Source organism: Nipponia nippon, unplaced genomic scaffold, assembly GCF_047370975.1.
Source record: "Nipponia nippon isolate SJK-2023a ecotype South Korea unplaced genomic scaffold, ASM4737097v1 scaffold_1, whole genome shotgun sequence".
NCBI lineage: Eukaryota > Metazoa > Chordata > Aves > Pelecaniformes > Threskiornithidae > Nipponia > Nipponia nippon.
In genome coordinates, this window is record NW_028262290.1 from 882,337 (window position 1) to 897,998 (window position 15,662).

The window sequence follows — 15,662 nt, forward strand, 5'->3', positions numbered from 1 at the left end:
TGTCGGGGCGCGGCACAAAGCGGGGGACGGGGCCACCCCGGCCATTTGGGGCCGGGACCCCGCCGCCCGCCGGGAGCGAGAGAATTGGCGGGGGGGGGCACCCCGAGCCCCCAGCCCCCCCCCCAGCCGCCGGGGTCAGGGGCGCAGGGGGCCGGGGGGGGGCGCGGCGCCCTTGAAGCAGGCGGACTCGTAGTGCTTGTTGAGATAGGACTTGAGGGCGAAGGTCTTGCTGCAGCGCTTGCACTTGAAGTGCTTGAAGGCGGAGTGGGTCTGCATGTGGGCGCGCAGGTTGGAGCGGTCGGCGAAGGCCTTGCCGCAGTGGGCGCAGCCGAAGGGCTTCTCCCCGGTGTGCGACCGCATGTGGCCCTGCAGCAGCCAGGGCCGGCTGAAGGCTTTGCCGCACACCTCGCACTTGTGCTTCAGGTCGTGGGTGAGGAGGTGCATGGCCATGGCCGGCATGGAGACGTAGACCTTGCCGCAGGTGGGACACTTCTTGGCCATCTTGCTGTCCAGGCTGCGGTGCGTCTGCTTGTGCCGGCTGAGGTTGGAGGAGGTGGCGTAGGTCTTGCCGCACTCCCCGCAGGTATGGCGCTGCAGGCTCCGGGCCCCGCTCACCGCCTTGCGCCGCGACCTCCCGTCGGTGATGAAGAAGGCGTCGACGGCGTAGCCCTCGCTCACCGCCGCGTCGCCGTTGATGTAACCCCCCGCCATGCCCGAGTGGGGGCTGTCGGGCGGCTCCGAGTCCCCCGGCCCGTAGTCCCCCCGGCCGCCGGGGTAGATGGCGTCCGGCGACGGCACCTTGAGCGCGGCCTCGCCGTCCCCCTCGTAGGCCGACGGCGCCATGTACTCGCTGATGTACCCTGCGGGGCGGCGGGCAGGGAGCGGGCAGGGAGCGGGCAGGGAGAGAGGGGGGGGACACCCGTTCAGCGGCACGGCGGAGACCCTGCCCTCCCCCTGCCTGCACCCCTGCCCTCCCCCACCTCCGGCCCCTGCCCGTCCTCCTGCCTGGCCCCGCGCCCTGCCTGCCCCTGCCCTCGCTCCTGCCTCCTCCGCGTTGCCCTGCACCCTGCCTGCCCCTGCCTGCCCCTGCTCCGCTGCCCCCGGCCCTGGCCCTGCCTCCGTCCCTGCCTGCATCCCCTGCCCCTGACTTCATCACTGCCTTCATCACTGCCCGCATCCCGTCCCTGCCTTCATCCCTGCCTGCATCCCTGCCCGCATCCCCTGTCCCTGCCTCCATCCCTGCCTGCATCCCCTGCCCCTGCCTTTGTCCCTGCCTTCGTCCCTGCCCGCATCCCTGCCCGCATCCCCTGTCCCTGCCTTCGTCCCTGCCCGCATCCCCTGTCCCTGCCTCTGCCCCCGTCCCTGCCTGCAGACCCTGCCCTTGTCCCTGCCTCCATCCCTGTCCCCATCCCCGTCCCTGCCCGCAGCCCCCGACCCCGTCCTCGCCTCCGTCCCTGCCCGCAGCACCTTGTCCCCAGCCCTGCCCGCAGCCCCTGCCCCTCTCCCTGCCTGCAGCCCCTGCCCGCAGCACCTTGTCCCTGTCCTTGCCTCCATCCCTGTCCCTGCCTCCGTCCCCGTCCCCGTCCCTGCCCACAGCCCCCCGGCCCTCTCCCTGCCTGCATCCCTGTCCCTGTCCCTGTCCCTGTCCCCATCCCTGCCTGCAGCCCCGTCCCTTCCCACAGCCCCCAGCCCTGCCTGCAGCAACCTGACCCTGTCCTTGCTCCACTCCTGCCTGCATCCCTGCCTGCATCCCTGTCCCTGTCCCCGTCCCCATCCCTGCCTGCAGCCCCTGCCCCGTCCTTGCTCCATCCCTGTCCCTGTCCCCATCCCTGCCTCCATCCTTGTCCCTGCCCGCAGCTCCCTGTCCCCATCCCGATCCCTGCCTGCAGCCCCGTCCCTTCCCGCAGCCCCCAGCCCTGCCCCTGCCCCCATCCCTGCCTGCAGCGACCTGACCCCGTCCTTGCTCCACTCCTGCCTGCATCCCTGCCTCCATCCCTCTGCCGGTCCCCATCCCCGTCCCTGCCCGCAGCCCCCTGACCCTCTCCCTGCCTGCATCCCTGTCCCCGTCCCCGTCCCTGCCCGCAGCTCCCTGTCCCCATCCCGGTCCCCATCCCCGTCCCTGCCTCCAGCCCCGTCCCTGCCTGCAGCCCCCAGCCCTGCCCGCAGCTCCCGGTCCCCATCCCTGCCTGCAGCGACCTGACCCCGTCCTTGCTCCACTCCTGCCTGCATCCCTGCCTCCATCCCTCTGCCGGTCCCCATCCCCGTCCCTGCCCGCAGCCCCCGTCCCTGCCTCCATCCCTGTCCTTGCCTGCAGTGACCTGACCCCGTCCCTGCCTCCATCCCCGTCCCGCTCCCTGCCTGCGGCCCCTCTCCCTGCCTCCGTCCCCCTCCCTGCCCGCAGCCCTGTCCCCATCCCCGTCCCCGTCCCTGCCTGCAGCTCCCTGACCCCGTCCTTGCCTCCATCCCTGTCCCTGCCCGCATCCCTGTCCCTGTCCCCATCTCCATCCCTGCCCGCATCCCTGCCTCCATCCCTGTCCCCAGCCCGGTCCCTGTCCCTCTCCCTGCCTCCATCCCTGTCCCTGCCCGCATCCCTGTCCCCATCCCCATCCCTCTCCCTGCCTGCATCCCTGCCTGCATCCCCATCCCTGTCCCCATCCCCGTCCCTGCCTGCATCCCTGTCCCTGTCCTTGCCTCCATCCCTGTCCCTGTCCCCGTCCCTGCCTGCATCCCTGCCCCCGTCCCCATCCCTCTCCCTGCCTGCATCCCTGCCTGCATCCCTGCCCCCATCTCCATCCCTGCCTGCATCCCTGCCTGCATCCCCATCCCTGCCCGCATCCCTGTCCCTGTCCTTGCCTCCGTCCCTGCTCCCGTCCCCATCCCTGCCTGCATCCCTGCCTGCATCCCCAGCCCTGCCCGCAGCCCTGCCCGCAGCCCCGTCCCCGCCGGGCCCCGTTCAAGGTCAGCGGGGCCGGGTCGGGCCGGGCCGGGCCGGGCCCCGCTGCGGCGCCTTCGCTACCGGTTACGCAACGCCGCCGCAGCCGCCGCCGCACCGGGCCCGGCCGGGCCGCCCGCGGGGCCGCGCTCCGCACAAAGGCCGGGGCCGGGGCCGGGCCGGGCCGGGCCGGGGCCGCGGGGGCTCCGCGCCGCCGCTCGCCCTTGAACTTGGCCCCGGCAGACAAAAGGCAGCGACGGGGAAAGGGTTCGGCGCCGGTTCGGAACCGCTCGGCTCCCTTCGGAACCGCTCGGCACCGGTTCGGTTCCCCTCGGCGCCGGTTCGGAACCGCTCGGTTCCCCTCGGCGCCGGTTCGGAACCGCTCGGTGCTCTTCGCCCCCCGGTTCGGAACCGCTCGGCCACCGCTCGGGTTCTCCTCGCCCCCCGGTTCGGAACCGCTCGGCCCCGCTCGGCTCCGCCCGCCCCCGGTTCGGTTCCCCCCCCGGCCCCGCCGGGACGCGCCGGGCCCCGGTTCCCCCCCGCCGCCGGTATTTACCCTTCGGGTGCAGGCGGGCGCCGAAATCCGCCCGGGCCCGGCCGTACGGGGGGTCGAGCCCGGCGGGGAAGTCATCGATCTTCACCTTCTTCACCAGGAAGGACCTGGGCATGGTTCCTCCGGGGCCCCGCCGCCACAAAGGGGGCCCCCCCCGGTAACGGCGGGGAGGGAGGGGGGGGCACCGGAGCCTACGGCTTTGTGCGGCGGGCGCGGCCGCCCAGCTCCGCTCCGGGGCCGCCCGCAGCCGCCGCCGCCTCCCCCCGCTGCGGCTCCGTGTCGCTCAGGCCGCTCCCGGCGGCTCCCGCGCCCTGGGGAACCGGGGGGAGCCCGGCGGCGATCGGGCATGGACCGGGAGCGGCGGCGGCGGGGGGCGGGGGGGGGGGGGGGGCTCCCGGCCGGGGCCCGGCGGCGGCGGCGGCGGCGGCTCAGCACCGCGGACAGCAGCTCCCCCGCCGGCCCGGGGCTCCGCCGGGGCGGCACCGGCGGGGGGAACCGGGGCGCGGAGCCGGGCCCGGGGCGACGGCGGCGGCGGCGTCTGAGCGGTGCCGAACCGGGGGGAGGCGGGATATAGCGGGGGGGAGGGGCGGGAGGGGCGGGGAGGGGCGGGGAGGGGGGGACACCGGGAATCACCGGCGGGGGGGGGATGGGGGGAGGGGGGGAGGGGACGGGATGGGGGCGATGGGGGGAGGGGGGAGGGGATGGGATGGGGGTGGGGGTTGGGGGGAGGGGAGGGGATGGGGGGTGGGGGGGATGGGGGGAGGGGATGGGATGTGGGGGGGATGGGGGGATGGGGGCGACGGGGGGGATGGGGGGGATGGGGATGGGGGGGATGGGGGGGGGGATGGGGGGGTGCCCGGGGTGGGGGTTGGGGCCGCTGACCCCGCACACGCCAATGCGGACGCACACGCGTGGCCCCCCCTCCCCCCCCCGTGACAATGGTGCTCAGGGCCACCGCACCGCCTCATTAGCATCTCATTAGCATCTCATTAGCATCTCATTAACTGCCCGGCTTAGGGCAGGGCTCGGCCGGGGGCTGGGGGGGGGGGGGGCACCCGTGGGGGGGGGCTATGAGGTGCTGGGGTTGCCCCGTGAGGTGCTGGGGTTGCCCACGGGTGCTGAGGTTGCCCCTCCAAGCACCGAGGTTGCCCCCTGGGTGCTGGGGTTGCCCCAGGGACTGAAGGTGCCCTCTGAGGTGCTGAGGTTGCCCAACCGGGTGCTGAGGTTGCCCACAGGGTGCTGGGGTTGCGCCCCCCCCCCCCCCCAAGGGCTGAAGGTGCCTCGATGGGTGCTGAGGTTGCCCAGGTGGGTGCTGAGGTTGCCCCTTTGGGTGTTGAGGTTGCCCCTCCAAGCACCGAGGTTGCCCCCCCCCCCCCAAGGACTGAAGGTGCCCCATGATGTGTTGAGGTTGCCCCTCCAGGTGCTGAGGTTGCCCAGTGGGTGCTGAGGTTGCCCCATGGGTGCTGAGGTTGGCCCCCCCCCCCCCGCCGTCTGGAGGTGCCTCATGGCGTTCTGAGCTTGCCCAGTGGGTGCTGAGGTTGCCCAGCCGGGTGCTGAGGTTGCCCACAGGGTGCTGGGGTTGCCCCCCCCCCCCCCAAGGGCTGAAGGTGCCTCGATGGGTGCTGAGGTTGCCCAGGTGGGTGCTGAGGTTGCCCCTTCAAGCACTAAGGTTGCCCAATCAGGAGCCGAGTTTGCCCCATGGGGCAACCTCGGCACCCGCTGGGCAACCTCGGCACCCATTGGGCAACCTCAGCAGCCATTGGGCAACCTGGGCACCCGCGGGGGCTGGGCGGGGCTGCGGGGGCGGGGCTAATTTGCATCTTAATGAGCGGTTCCGAGCGGCTGGGCCGGGGGGGGGGGGCAGCAGCTGGGGCGGGCCCCGCCCCCCCTCATTAGGGGTCATTAATATGCAAATGGCGGCGGCTGCTGCCAGCGGGTGACAAATGGCCCCGCGTGGCGCCACCCCGCGCGCCCCGTGGGACCCCGCCCCTCCCCCCCGCCCGGCTGCGCCCGCCCCTCCCCCCGTGCCCCCCCCCCCCCGCACACACCGCCCCCCCCAGCCCCACGGAGCGCTGGGAGCACTGGGATGGGCACTGGGGGCATTGGGATGGGCGCTGGGAGCACTGGGAACAATGGGATGAGCGCTGGGAGCACTGGGATGGGCGCTGGGGGCATTGGGATGGGCACTGGGAGCACTGGGAACAATGGGATGGGCGCTGGGAGCACTGGGATGGGCGCTGGGGGCATTGGGATGGGCACTGGGAGCACTGGGAACAAAGGGATGGGAGCTGGGAGCACTGGGATGGGCGCTGGGGGCACTGGGATGAGCACTGGGAGCACTGGGATGGGTGCTGGGAACATTGGGATGGGCACTGGGAACAATGGGATGGGCGCTGGGAGCACTGGGATGGGCGCTGGGGGCATTGGGATGAGCGCTGGGAGCACTGGGATGGGCACTGGGAACAAAGGGATGGGCGCTGGGAGCACTGGGATGGGCACTGGGGACACTGGGATGGGGGCTGGGGGCATTGGGACGAGCGCTGGGAGCACTGGGATGGGCGCTGGGGGCATTGGGATGGGCACTGGGAACACTGGGAGCACTGGGAGGGTGCAGAGCCCTTTATTGCGCAGCAGCTGCCAGCGGGGCCCCCCCAAACTGGGAGCACTGGGAGGGGGTACGGGGGGCGGGGCCTCTCCCCTCGGTGGGAGGGGCCGTCACTGGGGGTGTGTGTGTTGTTGAGTGACAGCTCCTTGGGCAGCTCCTCATTGGGTGGCTCCTCATTGGGGGCGGGCCTTGTCATCGGGGGGCTCCTCATTGGGGGGCCGTGTCATTGGGGGCGGGCCTTGTCATCGGGGGGCTCCTCATTGGTGGGGGGCTCCTCGTTGAGTGGCTCCTTGGGGGGCTCCTCGTTGGGCGGCTCCTCATGGGCCGGCCCCTTGGGGGGGGCCCCTCATTGGGTGTCCACGGCTTTGGGGGCGGGCCTTGTCATCGGGGGGCTCCTCGTTGAGTTGCTCATTGGGTGGCTCCTCATTGGGGGGCTCCTTGTCATTGGGGGGCCATGTCATTGGGGGCGGGCCTTGTCATTGGGGGCTCCTCGTTGGGTGCCTCCTCATTGGGTGGTTCCTCACCGGGGGGCTCCTCACTGGGGGGCTCCTCATTGGGGGGCTCCTTGTTGAGTTGCTCATTGGGTGGTTCCTCGTTGGGCGGCCATGCCATTGGGGGCGGGCCTTGTCATTGGGGGGCTCCTCGTTGAGAGGCTCCTTGGGGGGCTCCTCGTTGGGCGGCTCCTCATTGGGCGGCTCCTTGGGGGGGCTCCTCATTGGGTGACCACGGCTTTGGGGGCGGGCCTTGTCATCGGGGGGCTCCTCGTTGAGTTGCTCATTGGGTGGCTCCTTGTTGGGGGGCTCCTCGTCATTGGGGGGCCATGTCATTGGGGGCGGGCCTTGTCATTGGGGGACTCCTCATTGGTGGGGGGCTCCTCGTTGGGTGCCTCCTCATTGGGGGGCTCCTTGTTGAGTTGCTCATTGGGTGGTTCCTCGTTGGGCGGCCATGTCATTGGGGGCGGGCCTTGTCATTGGGGGGCTCCTCGTTGGGGGCGGGCCTTGTCATTGGGGGGCTCCTCGTTGAGTGGCTCCTTGGGGGGCTCCTCATTGGTGGGGGGGCTCCTCATTGGGTGCCTCCTCATTGGGTGGTTCCTCACCGGGGGGCTCCTCACTGGGGGGCTCCTCGTTGGGCGGCTCCTCGTTGGGCGGCTCCTCGTTGGGCGGCTCCTCGCCGGGGAGCTGCCGGCCCAGCAGCCGCAGGCAGCGCCGCACCTCGGGGCAGCCCCGGTGCGGCCTCTTGGTGCCGCGGGGGAGGTGGCGGCAGGAGGAGAGGTTGAGGTAGGCCAGGAGCGGGCAGGCGGGCAGCAGGGCGCTGGCGGCGGCGGCGGAGCCGTCAGCCCGCACACGGGCACCGCGCCGCCGCCCCCCGCCGCCGCCGCCGCCGCCACCCACCTGAGCGCGTCGGCGGTGACCTTGGTGCCGGCCAGGTTGAGGGAGCGCAGGGGGGAGCCGGGGCCGAAGGCGGCCAGCGCCTGCGCCAGGTCGCGCTCCCCGAAGCTGCGCCCGGCCAGGTCCAGCTCCCGCAGGCTCCGGCGCCATTTCCACGCCAGCGCGGCGCTGCCCTCGGTGAGGCGGGGGAGCTGCTCGGCGCCGCAGGGCAGCCCCAGGTACAGCTGCTCCAGATCTGCCGGCGGAGACGGCGGTTGGCGCGGCACCGCGCCGCGCGGCCGATGTGGTGCGGCGTGGCCGGAACGCCGCGGCACGGCCAACGTGGCACGGCATGGCCGACACCGCATGGCACGGCGTGACATGGCACGGCCAACGCTGCACGGCATGGCGCGGCATGGCGCGGTGTGACGTGGCACAGCCAGAACGCCGTGGTATGGCCAACACGGCACAGCACGGCACGGCGTAGCCAATGCTGCATGGCACAGCACGGTCCGACATGGCGCGGCACGGTACGACACGGCACGGCCAACGCGGCGTGGCACAGCCAACGCCTCATGGCATGGCACAGCACGGCACGGCCAACGTGGCACGGCATGGCCTGATGTGGCACGGCCCAGCATGGCATGGTATTACCACCGCACGTTGGCCCAGTATGGCCCAGTATGGCCCCTGCGGCCCAGCACGGCATGGCACGGCACAGCCAACGTGGCACGGTCTGGCCTGACGCGGCACGGCATGGCCCAGCACAGCATGGCGTTACCACCACACATTGGCCCAGTATGGCCCAGTATGGCCACTGCGGCCCAGCACGGTATGGCACGGCACTGCCAACACGGCACGGCCAGCGTGGCACGGCGTAGCCAACAGCGTAGCCAACTGGTGTGACCCAGTATGGCCCAGTATCACCACCATGGCACAGCATGGCACGGCACGGCCACCACGGCACGGCCACCACGGCGCGACCCAGCGCGGCACCGCATCGCCATCGTGGCACGGCACCGACGGTGGCCAACGTGGCGTGAGCTAACATGGCACGCTAGTGCCAGCACGGCCCAGCGTGGCACGGCATTGCCACCGTGGTGTGACCCAGCACGGCGCCGTATCGCCATCGTGGCACAGCGTGGCCAACGCGGCACGACCCAGTACGGCACAGTAGTGCCAGCACGGCACGGCGTGGCCCATCATGGCACGGCCTTGCCGCCATGACGTGACCCAGCACGGCACCGTATCACCGTTGTGGCACGGCGCGGTACGGCACAGCACGGCCAACGCGGCCAACGCAGGACGGCCAACGCGGCACGGGCCAGCACGGCGCCGTATCGCCACCGTGGCGCGACGCAGCCAACGCGACGCGGCCGACGCGACGCAGCCGCGGCGGGGGCCTCACCGGCGCAGGGCAGCTCCAGCAGCGCCCGGGGGGTGACGCGGGTGCAGCCGCGGAGGTCGAGCAGGCGCAGGCGGGCGGAGGCGTGGAGCAGGCGGCGCAGGGCCTCGTCGCCCACCCCGGTGCCGCCGGTGCCGCCGGGCCCGGCCAGGCTCAGCTCCTCCAGGTGCGGGAAGCCGGCGGCGGCGGCGGCGGCGGGGCTCTGCCGGGGCGCCCAGCTCAGGTTCAGCAGCCGCAGCACCTGCGGGCAGCGGCGTGGGCAGGGCGCGGGCAGCGGTGCCCGGGTGCGGGGGGTGCGGGCAGGGGGGGTGCAGGCAGGGGTGCAGGCAGGGGTGCAGGCAGGGGGGTACCTGTAGGTGCGGGCAGGGGGGGTGCGGGCAGGGGTGCAGGCAGGGGGGTACCTGTAGGTGCGGGCAGGGGGGGTGCGGGCAGGGGTGCAGGCAGGGGTGCAGGCAGGGGGGTACCTGTAGGTGCGGGCAGGGGGGGTGCAGGCAGGGGTGCAGGCAGGGGGGTACCTGTAGGTGCGGGCAGGCCGCCTGCAGGCGCTCGATGGGGAGGGGCAGGGGGCCCCCGCAGCCGCTCAGCGCCGGGTCCAGCTCCAGCACCCGCAGCCCCGGGCAGCGCCCGCTCTGGGGGGGGGGCGCGGGGCGTGACCCCCCCCCCAACCCCACCCCCCCGTGGGAACCCCCCTACCCCCCCCGTAGGACCCCCCCACCCCCACCCGTGGGATCCCCACCCCCCCCCCCGTGGGACCCGCCCCCCGTTCCCACCCCCACCCATGGGATGCCCACCCAACCCCCCCACTCCCCCGTGGGACCCCCCCAACCCCCACCCGTGGGACCCCCACTCGTGCCTCCCCCCCGTGGGCTCCCCACCCCCCCCCCGGGCCACCCCCCCCACTCGTGGGACCCCCCTCACCCCCCGTGCGATCCCCCCCCCCCGTGGGCTCCCCACCCCCACTCGTGCCCCCCTCCCCCGTGCCCACCCCCCGTGGGCTCCCTCCGCCCCCCCCGGCCTCCCCCCCGTGAGACCCCCACCCAGCCCCTCCCCCGTGGGCTCCCCACCCCCCGTGCCCCCCCCGTGGGACCCCCACCCTCACTCGTGAGCCCCCCCCCCCCCGTGGGCTCCCAACCCCCGCCCCCCCCCCCCCCCCCCCCACTCCTGGGACCCCCCTCACCCCCCGTGCGATCCCCAACCCCCAAATCCCCCGTGGGAACCCCACCCCCACTCGTGCCCCCCTCCCCCGGGCCCCCCCCGTGGGCTCCCCACCCCCACCCCCGGGACCCCCCCCGTGGGCCCCCCTCACCGCCAGCGCCCCCAGGACGGCGGCCACGCGTGGGCCGCAGCTGAGCCGCAGCTGCCGCAGCCGGGGGCCGGCGCCCGCCAGGAGCCCCACGATGGCGCCCGGCTCCACCTGCGGCACCCACGGGCGGCATCACCCCTCCCCCACCCCGGGTGCCCCCCCCCACGGGTGTCCGCGTGCCCCTCCCCCCACACCTCTGCTCCCCCACGGGTGACCCTCACCCCTCCCCCACCCCGCCTGTCCCCCCCCCACGGGGGGCCCTGACCCCTCCCCCCACACCTCTGCTCCCCCACGGGTGACCTTCACCCCTCCCCCACCCCGCCTGTCCCCCCCACGGGGGGCCCTGACCCCTCTCCCCACACCTCTGCCCCCCCACGGGTGACCCTCACCCCTCCCCCACGCCGCGTGCTCCCCCCACGGGTGTCCCTGTCCCCTCCCCCCACACCTCTGCCCCCCCACGGGTGTCTGTGTGTCCCCCCCACGGGTGTCTGTGTGTCCCCCCCCGCGTGTCCGTGTCCCCCCCCCCCCCCGCGTGTCCCTGCCCCCGCCCCCACCTGGCAGCCGCGCAGGGTCAGGGAGCTCAGGAGGGGGCAGCGCTCGGCCAGCACCTGGGGGGAGGGGCGCCGGGGCGGGGGTGGGGCCGGGGGGGCGGGACTCAAACGTGGGGCAGCCCCCCAAGTGCGGCTCCGCCCCCCAATGCAGCTCCACCCCCCAAGTGCGGCTCTGCCCCCCAAGTGCGGCTCCGCCCCCAAGTGTGGCTCCACCCCCCAAGGGTAGCTCCGCCCGCCAAGGGCAGCTCCATTCCCCATTTATAGGTCAGCCCCCAAGTGCCGCCCCGCCCACCAAGTGTGACTCCGCCCCCCAAGTGCGGCTCCGCCCCCCAAGTGCAGCTCCATTCCCCATCTCTAGGTCAGCCCCCAGGTGCAGCTCCGCCCCCACTGCGGCTCCGCCCCCCAGGTGCAGCTCCGCCCCCAGGTACAGCTCCACCCCCAGATGCAGCTCCGCCCCCAGGTACAGCTCCGCCCCCAGGTACAGCTCCGCCCCCAGATACAGCTCCACTCCCAGGTACAGCTCCGCCCCCCAGGTGCAGCTCCGCCCCCAGGTACAGCTCCGCCCCCAGGTACAGCTCCGCCCCCAGATACAGCTCCGCCCCCCAGGTGCAGCTCCGCCCCCAGGTACAGCTCCGCCCCCTGGTGCAGCTCCACCCCCCAGGTGCAGCTCCACCCCCAGGTACAGCTCCGCCCCCGGTGAAGCTCCGCCCCCCAGGTGCAGCTCCGCCCCCAGGTACAGCTCCGCCCCCAGGTACAGCTCCGCCCCCAGATACAGCTCCACCCCCAGGTGCAGCTCTGCCCCCAGGTACAGCTCCACCCCCAGGTACAGCTCCACCCCCAGGTACAGCTCCGCCCCCCAGGTACAGCTCCATCCCCCAGGTACAGCTCCGCCCCCCAGGTGCAGCTCCGCCCCCAGGTGCAGCTCCGCCCCCAGGTACAGCTCCGCCCCCAGGTACAGCTCCGCCCCCCAGGTACAGCTCCACCCCCAGGTACAGCTCCGCCCCCCAGGTACAGCTCCACCCCCAGGTACAGCTCCGCCCCCCAGGTACAGCTCCACCCCCCAGGTACAGCTCCGCCCCCAGGTACAGCTCCGCCCCCCAGGTACAGCTCCGCCCCCTGGTGCAGCTCCACCCCCCAGGTACAGCTCCACCCCCCAGGTACAGCTCCGCCCCCAGGTACAGCTCCACCCCCCAGGTACAGCTCCGCCCCCAGGTACAGCTCCACTCCCAGGTACAGCTCCGCCCCCAGGTACAGCTCCACTCCCAGGTACAGCTCCGCCCCCTGGTGCAGCTCCACCCCCCAGGTGCAGCTCCACCCCCAGGTACAGCTCCGCCCCCAGGTGCATCTCCGCCCCCAAGGTGCAGCTCCGCCCCCAGGTGCAGCTCCGCCCCCAGGTACAGCTCCACCCCCAGGTGCATCTCCGCCCCCCAGGTACAGCTCCGCCCCCAGGTACAGCTCCGCCCCCAGGTGCATCTCCGCCCCCCAGGTACAGCTCCGCCCCCCAGTGCAGCTCCGCCCCCAGGTACAGCTCCGCCCCCAGGTACAGCTCCGCCCCCCATGTACAGCTCCACCCCCAGATACAGCTCCGTCCCCAGGTGCAGCTCCGCCCCCAGTGCAGCTCTGCCCCCAGGTACAGCTCCGCCCCCAGGTGCAGCTCCACCCCCAGGTACAGCTCCGCCCCCAGGTACAGCTCTGCCCCCAGGTACAGCTCCGCCCCCAGGTACTGCTCCGCCCCCAGATACAGCTCCGCCCCCCAGGTACAGCTCCGCCCCCAGGTACAGCTCCGCCCCCAGGTACAGCTCCGCCCCCAGGTGCAGCTCCGCCCCCAGGTACAGCTCTGCCCCCAGGTACAGCTCCACCCCCTGGTACAGCCCCCCCCCCAGGTACAGCTCCACCCCCAGGTACAGCTCCGCCCCCCAGGTACAGCTCCATCCCCCAGGTACAGCTCCGCCCCCAGGTACAGCTCCGCCCCCTGGTGCAGCTCCGCCCCCCAGGTGCAGCTCCACCCCCAGGTACAGCTCCACCCCCCAGGTGCAGCTCCACCCCCAGGTGCAGCTCCGCCCCCAGGTGCATGTCCACCCCCAGGTACAGCTCCGCCCCCGGTGCAGCTCCGCCCCCAGGTACAGCTCCGCCCCCAGGTGCAGCTCCGCCCCCAGGTGCAGCTCCGCCCCCAGGTGCAGCTCCGCCCCCAGGTACAGCTCCGCCCCCAGGTACAGCTCCGCCCCCAGGTGCAGCTCCACCCCTAGGTACAGCTCCGCCCCCAGTGCAGCTCCACCCCCAGGTGCAGCTCCGCCCCCAGGTACAGCTCCACCCCCAGATGCAGCTCCGCCCCCAGGTACAGCTCCGCCCCCAGATACAGCTCCGCCCCCCAGGTGCAGCTCCGCCCCCAGGTACAGCTCCGCCCCCAGGTGCAGCTCCGCCCCCAGGTGCATGTCCACCCCCAGGTACAGCTCCGCCCCCGGTGCAGCTCCGCCCCCAGGTACAGCTCCGCCCCCAGGTACAGCTCCGCCCCCAGGTACAGCTCCGCCCCCAGATACAGCTCCGCCCCCAGTGCAGCTCCACCCCCAGGTACAGCTCCGCCCCCATGTACAGCTCCGCCCCCAGGTGCAGGTCCGCCCCCAGGTACAGCTCCGCCCCCAGGTGCAGCTCCGCCCCCAGTGCAGCTCCACCCCCAGGTGCAGCTCCACCCCCAGGTGCAGCTCCGCCCCCAGTGCAGCTCCACCCCCTGGTGCAGCTCCACCCCCAGGTACGGCTCCGCCCCCAGTGCAGCTCCGCCCCCAGTGTAGCTCCACCCCCAGGTACAGCTCCGCCCCCAGGTGCCGCTCCGCCCCCCAGGTACACCTCTGCCCCCCAAGTACAGCTCCACCCCCAGGTACAGCTCCACCCCCAGGTACAGCTCTGCCCCCGGTGCATCTCCGCCCCCAAGGTGCAGCTCCGCCCCCAGGTGCAGCTCCGCCCCCAGTGCAGCTCCACCCCCAGATACAGCTCCACCCCCAGGTACAGCTCCGCCCCCAGTGCAGCTCCACCCCCAGGTACAGCTCCGCCCCCATGTACAGCTCCACCCCCAGGTACAGCTCCGCCCCCAGGTACAGCTCCACCCCCAGGTGCAGCTCCGCCCCCAGGTACAGCTCCACCCCCAGGTACAGCTCCGCCCCCAGGTACAGCTCCACCCCCAGGTACAGCTCCGCCCCCAGGTGCAGCTCCGCCCCCAGGTACAGCTCCGCCCCCAGGTGCAGCTCCGCCCCCAGGTACAGCTCCACCCCCTGGTGCAGCTCCACCCCCAGGTACGGCTCCGCCCCCAGTGCAGCTCCGCCCCCGGGGCGGGGCGCTCACCTGCAGGACCCCGCCCACGTGGCTCCTCCAGCCGCAGAGCGCGAACTCCTGCAGGGGCGAGAGCCTGGCGCAGGCGGGGGAGGGGCGGGGGAGGGGTCCCCGCCGCGGGGCGGGGGAGGGGGGAGGGGTCCCCGCGGGGGGGCGGGGCGTCCCCGGCACCCACCTGCTCTCCGCCGAGCCGCGCAGGGCGCCCAGCACCCGCCCCGGGCTGCGGGTCGCCCGCGCCCCCCGGCGCCCCCCGAGCGAGAGCCTGCGCCAGAGCCGGGGCTCGGCGGCGACGCGGCGCCACAGCCGGCAGACGCGGGCGGCCCTGGGGGGGGGGGGGGGGGGGGGGGGGGGGGGCGGTGGGCGGGGCGGCGGCGGCTCCGCCCCCCCGCCCGCGGGGCAGCCCCCCAAGCGCCCACCTGCAGAGGAAGGGGACGGCGCCCTCCCGCTCCACCGCCGCCTGGAAGACGCGGAGCAGGAGCTCGGGGGGCAGGCGGGAGCCCCACGCGCCCGGCGGCCCCGCGGCGCGGCCTTCGCCCCCCCCCGCCGCCTCCTGGCGCCGGCGCCTCCCCTCCGGCCGCGGGGCGGCCCTGGGGGGGCGGCGGGGAGCCCCCGGCCCCGCGGCGGGGAGGAGGAAGAGGACGTCGTCGTCGGGGGCCTGGTGCAGGAGGAAGGCGGGGGCGGCGAGGCGGCGGCGGCGGCGGCGGCGTGGGGCGGGCCGTGGGGCGGGCCGTGGGGCGGGCCGTGGGGCGGGCCGCTGCCCCATGGCGGCTGGTTCTTGGGGGGCAGCACCTGGAGGGGGGGGGCTGGGGGAGGGGGGGAGAGGTTGGGGGGCAGCACCGGGGTCGGATCCCACAGCCAGACCCACGGCCGGACCCATGGCGGGACCCACAGCTGGACAGACTGACAGCCAGCCCCACGGACGGACCCACGGATGGGCCCGTGGATGGATCCACAGCCAGCCCCACAGACGGACCCATGGCCAGACCCACGGACGGACCCATGGCCGGACCCACGGACAGACCCACGGACGGACCCACAGACGGACCCACGGCCATGCCCCAGGCCAGCCCCACAGCCTGACCCATGGCGGGACCCACAGCTGGACAGACTGACAGCCAGCCCCACAGCTGGGCCCACGGCCGGACCCACGGATGGAGCCACAGCCGGACCCACGGACAGACCCACGGACAGACCCACGGACAGACCCACGGACAGACCCACGGCGCTGGGGGTGCCGCAGCCGGACCCACACTTGTGGGGCAGGGCCGGGGGGGAGGGGAGGGGCCCCGGGAGGGGGGGAGGGGAGGCCCGGGGGGGGAGGGGCCCGTTCCCGCCGCTCACCTGCCGCCCGCCGCCATCTTGGAGGGGGAGGAGCGCGTCCCGCCCCGCCCCCTCCGCCCATTGGCGCCGAGGGCGCGCGACGACCAATCGGCTGGCGCGGAGGGGGGAGGGGGCGGGCCCGGAGGGGGGTGGGGTGGGTGGGCGTGGCGCCCCGCCCCCTCCGCTCCCACCAATCAGCGCCGGCGCTGGCGGCAGAAGGGGCGGGGGCGGGGCTCCGCGCCCTCCGGCGGCGGCGGCGGCCAATGGGGGCGCGGCCCGCGCGCGGCGGGGAGGCGCCGGGGCCA

The 15,662-nt window shown here is 74.2% G+C and overlaps 2 protein-coding genes across 2 annotated transcripts; both read right to left on the reverse strand.

Annotated features, from left to right (window-relative positions):
- On the reverse strand, positions 1–3,730 carry SCRT1 (scratch family transcriptional repressor 1). Its single transcript, XM_087734004.1, has 2 exons — positions 3,489–3,730; positions 1–860 (listed from the first exon to the last, which is right to left on the reverse strand). Exons 1-2 carry the CDS (start codon positions 3,598–3,600, stop codon positions 136–138), a joined length of 837 nt encoding a protein of 278 aa, XP_087590130.1. The 5' UTR covers positions 3,601–3,730; the 3' UTR covers positions 1–135.
- A 2,365-nt stretch (positions 3,731–6,095) lies between these two features.
- Positions 6,096–14,800, reverse strand: FBXL6 (F-box and leucine rich repeat protein 6). The gene is made up of 9 exons (XM_087733739.1): positions 14,454–14,800; positions 14,213–14,359; positions 14,050–14,113; positions 10,720–10,773; positions 10,169–10,276; positions 9,378–9,491; positions 8,866–9,103; positions 7,482–7,713; positions 6,096–7,401 (listed from the first exon to the last, which is right to left on the reverse strand). Exons 1-9 carry the CDS (start codon positions 14,798–14,800, stop codon positions 7,134–7,136), a joined length of 1,572 nt encoding a protein of 523 aa, XP_087589865.1. The 3' UTR covers positions 6,096–7,133.
- Positions 14,801–15,662: the final 862 nt, after the last annotated feature.

What these genes read in the sequence shown, in the direction of transcription:
- FBXL6 (XM_087733739.1), bottom strand. Translation starts at nt 14,800, where the DNA reads ATGGGGCAGCGGCCCGCCCCACGGCCCGCCCCACGGCCCGCCCCACGG. An exon ending in TGACCCTGCGCGGCTGCCAG is followed by an intron (nt 10,277 to 10,719) that starts GTGGGGGCGGGG and finishes TGGGTGCCGCAG; the next exon opens with GTGGAGCCGGGCGCCATCGT. An exon ending in CCGTCCTGGGGGCGCTGGCG is followed by an intron (nt 9,492 to 10,168) that starts GTGAGGGGGGCC and finishes CCCCCCCCCCAG; the next exon opens with AGCGGGCGCTGCCCGGGGCT.
- SCRT1 (XM_087734004.1), bottom strand. Translation starts at nt 3,600, where the DNA reads ATGCCCAGGTCCTTCCTGGTGAAGAAGGTGAAGATCGATGACTTCCCC. An exon ending in CGCCCGCCTGCACCCGAAGG is followed by an intron (nt 861 to 3,488) that starts GTAAATACCGGC and finishes GCCGCCCCGCAG; the next exon opens with GGTACATCAGCGAGTACATG.